We start from the raw sequence: 7,782 nt of genomic DNA on the forward strand, positions 1-7,782 counted from the left end.
CCTTTGTATAAAATGAGAAGTGAAAAATAGAGGGGCAATGGCTGCAGGTTAGCTATAGAGCTGGAAGGAAGGAGGAGAATGAATCAGAAGGCTCTTGGAAAACCCCAAGAGCAGATCTTCTTCCTGTCGCTGACTTCTCTGGTGCCTCACGTGCCTTCTGTGGACATCTGTTGGTTTTGTCCACAGAGGGGCCTTTCACTCTTCTCTTGTTAATAGTTCATTTTACTTTGGGGCATGGGCTCCTCTCCAATCAGGCGATGTCCTGAGGGAGCTGTCTGTGCTTGTGCTCCCCCTCAGGTGGCTGAGAGGCAAGCACCAGGCCTAGACCAATCAAAGGCCGGGTCCCTGGAAACTATTGCAGAGCCTGAAAACCACTGAAATTCTTTCAGCTCGGTGTCTCAAAGAAACCGCCCATTTGTTCTTGTTTCCTGGAACCTCACAGCTGCCCTGATTTCTATCCTTTCAAAGACCTGAGTCTTCACGTTTCCTTTGAATCTGTGAGCCACCCCACACTTTTCTAGTAAATTCCCATTTGCCTAGTTTCTACTGACTGCAGCCGAAGGATGCTCACTTATGTAATGAGGAAAGGGAACTAATTGAAACCCTAGTCCTCTGATTACTTCTGTCATCTCTGTTGAACTTATTGAAAAGGATCAGCTCTCGGGTCATGGAGGCTCTTTGAAAATGAGGCATCAATAACATTTATGGATGCTTCTTATGTTCCAGACACTTTTCTGAACATTTACAGGTATTATTTAATCTTCAGAATGACCACGTTGAGTAGATGCTATTATCCCCATTTTACAAATGAGAAAACTAAGACATAGAGCGATTAAACAGCCTGACCATTTCCTAATGGCCAGGTTAACATTCTCAAAGTTTGTAGTACAGAATACTAATTTTTCAGAACTGTCTTGGTCTCCTAGGGCTGTTGTAACAAAGTACAACAAACTGGGTGGCATAAAACCACAGAAATTTATTCTCTTACAGTTCTCACAGAGGTTAGAAGTTTAAAATGAAGGTGTCAGCAGGGCCGCGTTCTCTATGACTGTTCCGGGGGAGAATCCTTGCTCGTCCCTTCTAGCTTCTGGTGTTTGCTGATAATCCTTGGCTTTCCTTGGCTTATAGAGATATCACTCCAATCTCTGCCCCTGTTGTCACATGGCTGCCTTCTCTCTGCGTGTCTCAGTCCTGTTCTTAGAAGGCTGCTAGTCATATTGGATTAAGGGCCCACCTGCTCCAGTCTGACCTCATTTTAACTAAAGGAATTACATCTGCAAAAAGCCTATTTCCAAATAAGGTCACGTTCTAATGTACTGAATAGTAGTTACCTTTCTTATGCTAACCAGACAGCCCTGAATTTCTTAACATTTTTATTAAGCATTTCCAGGATCTCAAGAATAATTCGTAAGCAAGGGCAATTTTCACCAATAAGGCTTTCATGTTTATTTTTCTCTTTCTTTTCACCATTTTTTTTTCTCTTTAGGAGCATGATTTTCTTGATGGTAATAAGAATTTGCGTTGGGTAAATATTCAACCCAACTATGCATTAAAGAAGTTTCCAACATTAGCAGAGAATGTGTTGTTTCTCTCTGCAGTTCCTTATTCTCATCTTCCACCCCAGTGAGGGGAAGAGGGTGTGATCATGCGATCACCAGCCAACGGGAAATTGTGAAAGGGACCTTACTATAAGAAAAGCAGCCCACAGCTGCCTCTGCTCTCAGAGGAGGCTGAGCTTCTGAGAGGACTTGTCTGAGAGTGGACCTGGCCTTGTGTTTGTCCATCTGACATGGAGCCAAAGCGCATCAGGGAGGGCTACCTTGTGAAAAGGGTAAGCAGGAGTGCCACCTACGAGGGTGTCACTGGAGATGGGGCTGGGGAGGTTTGGAGTCTGGCTTTGCACTCTTTACCCACTCATTTTAGGAATGTTTACTGCTGAACCTAAGGTTTAATGGGTTGAACTAGGAGAACATCGCAGCATGTATATAGAATGTTCAGGGGAAACCAGTACAGGTTCCACTGCATTCAGGTTCTTAAAGGTGAGCTAATCCAGCTCAGGTGTCAGCACAGCTTGATCATGTCAGACTGAGAACTCCAGGCTGCAGGGTCTGGAAGGTGGGGGCCTAAGCAAAACCCCTCATGATTCACAGCACCCTTTTCAAGAGCCACACATGCCTATAATGCTAGAAGACTCCACAGAGGTCACTGGGAGAGACTATTCATTTGTTACTTAAATTTCACTCCCCCTGTTTTTCTTTTTAAGGGGAGAAAGAAGAAAATGATTAAAGATGAGTTGATACAATAATACCGTAATTGTAGCTTATTTCTTAGGCTGTCTTCTAAGAATTGGTGCATTAAAAAGTTTATCTTTTTCTACGGGGCTGAAATCTACTTATTTACAAGTCTTAGTGAATTTGTGTAACGTGCCATTAGGGTGGTAGGTAGATGCACCATTTCAAAGATTGGAAATTAGGGACACACGTACACTCAGAAATGCCTAGTTTTACTGTTGTGTCATCAGGGAATTGGATTGTGTTAGCACTGTCGGTTTTTCTTATGATGGTGGGTATATGCCATGTCACTATTAAACTCTCCAGGATGTTGAGTTCACACACAGCCCTTGTGGGCATCCTGTGTGTAACATCTACGTAAATAAGCACACTCATATTGATCTGAGTGAGCTAAGCATGTCAGAAATGAACTGAATTCAGCACATTCCTTCAGATGTCCAGCTTTTTAATTGAATGAATGTCTACTGTGACTGTGTTTTAGGCTGTTCATTGGTTTAATATTTTATCTCAAATGTTCTACGTAGAGGGAGGTTAAACAGTACACATTGCTGCCCGATTATGTCTTGATTTAAAGCTGGAAGGGACCTAAGATCATCGGGCCTCATTCCTTCATTAACAGAAGAGGAAACTGAGGTCTGGAAGCTTGGTGGTTGCCCAAGGTCACATGGCTGTGACAGCATTGGGACCAGAACACCACTCTCTTGAGACCTGGGTCCCTGACTTGTGGCACTGAGCTATATCTGATACACCAGGATTTTCTTACAGTAAATGTAATTTAAGTTAGGATTTGTAATGCACATATGGTAGTGAAAGGCACAAGGGGATGCTGGAGGATAAATGAGCCCTGAGCTGATATTCTCTCTAGTTGGCCATGTTTTGAAACATCCTTTGCAAAGGACACACTTATGTACACAGAAGTATATGTAGATTCTTTGCAATGGGCACCGATACTCTTTTTAAGAACCAATAATAATTTAATGTCGATTTATTTCTTTCCTGATCACTTGGGCTAGTGTCCTGAGAAGAGAAGGTGAATGGAAACATTTTCTGCAAAAAATTTTTTTTGTCTTAAGCAATTTAAACATCTTGTAGTAAAATGTCTGTTATTAAGTTTGTGTATGCATATTTTAAACTCTACAAATTATAAAAAATATTAGAAGGTTAAATCTCTAATAAGTGAAGCTGCCCCACTAGAAATAAGTTAGGGTTGTCAAGACTTAAATTAATAAATAGTCTTCACTCAGTGAGAGTAATTCTTTCAGATAATGGCCTGTATAAGCCTATCTAGAGAACATACCTAGAAAAAAACATGGTGAAATTTTATATTGATATTTCCACAATTCTCATCTTCCATGATTTTCATGTCTACAATGTACATCTTCTATAATTTTTGCATTTTTCTCTAGGGGCTTTGGAACACTCTTTGTTGTAATATATTAAGATTCCTTAGTTTGTCATTTTAAAAAAATGCTTGTTTGGCTGCATAGTCCCTTTGTTGGCTTCAGAATTACACTTGAAATAAGAATTTCCCAGTAAGGTACCAAAGTTCTCAATTCCTTTAGATGTTAAGTTTCTTTCAGGTTCTTCATATATGTAGGTTAAAAACTATAAATGTCAGGAACCTAGCACATAGTAGGCACTACATAAGTGACAATGATTATTAGTATCAGTGTTGATTACACTTCAACAGAAAGGGATGCTCTCCTAGATTTTCATGGGGATATGTGCTGGTTCCTGGGTTGGTTGCCAAGTTAGTAGTGAAGAAAAGACCAAGAAAATCTTTCTTGATAACTCTGTGAGAATCCTTGACTATAGTTTTTGATGTTAAAACATGACAGGCAATAATATATAAATCTCCCTCCACTTAACCATTTTTTCTTATGCAGTTTCAAATACCTGGGTGGTAATAAAGAATATCTTTTTCCTTATTCTTGTTTTATGAAATAATTGTATTGGCGATAAAGAAATCTTGGGTGGAAAAAAATTTTTAAATTTTGGTGCAAGGATGTTGTCAAGGCAGAAATCTTGAGGTCAGTAATCAATGGCATTGACTCTAAAATGTTTCTGCTTTTCTTCTGGGAAAGATAACTGTCCACATTTCATAATTAATGTTTCCTCCATTGACTCCTATCTAAGATCTTTAAGTAGAAATGATGATTAAGAGAAGGAGGGAAAATTCACGATACTGTCATTTTGCAACTTTTTCATTCTAAATAAGACCCAGAATTTTTTGCCTCAGAGTCTTGCTATTTTTTTGCCGTAAAAAAACAGAGCATTTAGAGTCTACCATGGAGAACCAGTTGCTATATGAGCATGATCTCATTCAGTCCTAACCTCCCTATGCAGTAGTATCCTTATCCCCAATTGACAGATGAGAAAACTGAAGCTCAGAGGGAATAAATGACATGCCCACAGTCCACCAACTGGTGACCTGGGATTCAAACCCAGGCTAGTCTAACAGCAAAGCCCACGGTCTCATTGATGCTATGCAGCATTCCGAAAGGCAGGCTTACCCAAGCTGGCCAAAGGAAGTCAGATGAACCTACCAGAGCCAGAGTGGGGCCTGGACAAATTATATTCTGGGTAAGATTTGATTTTGTGACCTCAGCTTCCCTTTCTCTCTGATTGGGGGTTATTGCCAGCCAATAAACATAAACATCTTTTGGAGGTCCTTGAAAACATACTACTGATTTGGATGTGGTGATAATCATAGCTTAAAAAAGAGAGAGGAGTCGGTTACACAGTCAGTAACCTGGACTCCACCATGTCATGCCCCAAACCAAACTCATCCCTAGAGGTTTATGGAGCAAACTGTTTTTGACCTTTTGACAACTAGTCCAGCAGGCACTTCACACAGCAGGACTGACCCAAAGAGTGGCTCGGGAATTGGGTGGCCTGTAAGGCTGGGAGACAGCACAGGGCTCAGGGTGCCCAAGGACAAGTGGCTTGGGAGGAAAGAAAAGGGCCTGCAAAGAATTGTGGTGGAAGGAGGAAAGGCTGGGGTGAAAAAGGAAGCGAGTCAGCGGTCTTGGCTTAGGACTTCTTTCACACGGCTGCTTTAACTTCTGGACATAAGACTGTTAAATAATCCCCAGCGATTTGCACCCATTGATTCACCATCGTCATAATAGCTAACACATGTGGTGCTTACTTCTCAGCAGGGATAGATCTAAGCATGTAATGCATTCATGCACTTAATACTTATAACAATCCTACAAAGTGGGTACAACTATTAGCCTTACATGACAGATGAGGAAACTGAGGTGCAGGGAAGCAAAGAGACCCCCCCCCCAATGTCACACAGCTATTAAGTGGCAGAGCTGGACTGGAACCCAGCAGTGCAGCCCCCGTGGCACACAGAGCTGTGCCTAACCATGTTACATGTGGGCCATCATGGGCTTGTCTTGCAGTGATTTTCTTGTTCAAAGCACTGTTGCTGTGATGGGTGGTACTCAGGAGAACCTTATGCCAGAATAACTTTACAGAATTGTGATACAAAGCTGTATAATCTTATCTGCTGATATGGCAACCACGTTTGTTTGAGCACCTGCTACATGCTAGACACGGTGTTAAGCCCTTTAAGTACATTATTTAATCATTATGACAGTGGGAAGTAGGTACAATAGTATCTTCATTTTACAGGTGAGGAAACTAATATTTGGAAAAATTAAGTAACCTGCCTACAGTCACACAGCATAGATGAGGCAAAGCTGAGATTTGAACCCAGATTCCTAAGATGCCAGAAATGATGCTGTTCAATACTTGGTGCCATTTCTTTATTGCTTACCTAGTATATTTTTATTGTGAAATTATCTGACCTGGAAGACGTTATTAATATAAAAAATATACTACTGAATAGATTTGTTTCCTTGCCTTCGAAGAATTTAAATAAGCACAAAATGACCATTTACCTGGGATGTTATACAAGGGATTTCATGGGTCAGATTGGGGAACTAGAAGAAACGATTTATGATGCAATGGAAACAAGGACTTAATTTAATGCAACACCAACTCAAAATACGTGCCCCATGAGAGTATGGGAGAATGGATGATACTAACTCACAGTTCTGCTTCAGTTAGATACGTAATTTTGACCGTAATGTAACTTTCCTTTGAATTCCAGCTATACGTCAACATCTGAAAAGAGAAGTTGCAGGGAAAGGAGACGTTCAGGAAGGTGTGGGTTCCAAACACTAAACTAAAGTCACCTCAACCCTCAGAAGTGAGTTGTGGCTTCTTCAGTGTAGCTGCACATACACAGGAAGGCATGACCCACTTTGTGCGTTCATCACACTGAACTGGAGTTGTCCATCAGGGTCGCTCCCCCTGCCCCATCAGACTGTGAACCGTTTGAGAGCAGAGGCCGTCTGACTCTATTTTACACTCCAACATCCAGGCCAGTGTCTTGTACATAGGAGCTGCTCTATCATTCTTGACTGAATTAACATGTCTCAAAGAAAGAAATTTGACTAAAATAGACTCATAAAAACCAAGGAATCAGGGGTCCACATTACAGCAACTTTTAACGCATTAAAAAAATTCCTAGTGGGGTACTCATTTTTAGATGATCACGTTAAATACGTTTTTAAGACTTATTTATTTTTGGCTTACAGATGAAACCCAAGGGCTGGCAGGGAAGTCTGGAAATTGAAGACTATGGGATAGTAGGTTCTACAGTCTTTTGGGAATAAATATGTAGAATCTGAGGGTTGAAAGAAATGTTAAGTATTGAAATAAGTATTTAATTGAACTTCCCATCTGTGGTCTGTGTTTTTTGTTTGTTTGTTTGTTTTTTGCTATTCTGTTACCAAGAATACTTGAATGTCTCTTGTGTCAGGGAACTCACTAATTTAACTTTCTCCCTTGTTATACAGCAAACTCTTTTTTCTGAAACCCCCACCTACTGGGATTTCAATCTATGACAATATTTCACACTTTTGAAGACAGTCCTTTTCTACTCTGCCTGTCTCTTTTTGGGCTAAAACCTAGCCAGTCCCTTCAACCGTTTCCCAAGAAAGATGCTATCATCTTTTTTGAACAGGCTCTGGTTTATTAGCAGCTTTGAGGTTTCCTGAACTCAATGTTGTTCTCTAGGTGCACCTGATAAGCACAGAATTACAGGGAATAATAGGTAATACTGATTGAGTGATTACTATGTTCTAGATACTGCCCTAAATAATTTACATGGATTGTTTAATCTCCCAATAACCCTAAGACATGGATAGTCGTGCTATCCCCATTTGCAGGATGTTGACTATGAGGTGTAAAAACCTGCTCAAGGTCACATTGCTAGGATGTGGCAGAGCTGGGATTTGAACCTGGGCCATCCAGCTCCAGGGCCCATGGTCACCTGCTGGTTATGCTCCATTTAAAGTCAGAATATTAGTTTCCTCACTTTAGATCTTATGCTTCTGTTTATGTAGCCTACAATGACTTTAGTTTTTTTTGACAACCCACATCAAACTGCTGACTCATAGAGCTTCTTTTTTTC

At 40.7% G+C, this 7,782-nt stretch overlaps 1 protein-coding gene across 1 annotated transcript in view; it reads left to right on the top strand.

The window, feature by feature from the left end:
• Positions 1-1,698: 1,698 nt before the first annotated feature.
• Positions 1,699-7,782, top strand: part of PLEK (pleckstrin) — a 37,423-nt gene continuing 31,339 nt past the window's right edge. Inside the window, exon 1 of the mRNA XM_019636004.1 lies at positions 1,699-1,831. Coding sequence (XP_019491549.1) covers positions 1,790-1,831 — 42 coding nt within the window. The 5' untranslated portion in view covers positions 1,699-1,789. The remainder of the gene's footprint in view (positions 1,832-7,782) is intronic.

The sequence above is a fragment of the Hipposideros armiger genome, unplaced genomic scaffold (assembly GCF_001890085.2).
Source record: "Hipposideros armiger isolate ML-2016 unplaced genomic scaffold, ASM189008v1 scaffold_2, whole genome shotgun sequence".
In the NCBI taxonomy this organism is placed as follows: Eukaryota; Metazoa; Chordata; class Mammalia; order Chiroptera; family Hipposideridae; genus Hipposideros; species Hipposideros armiger.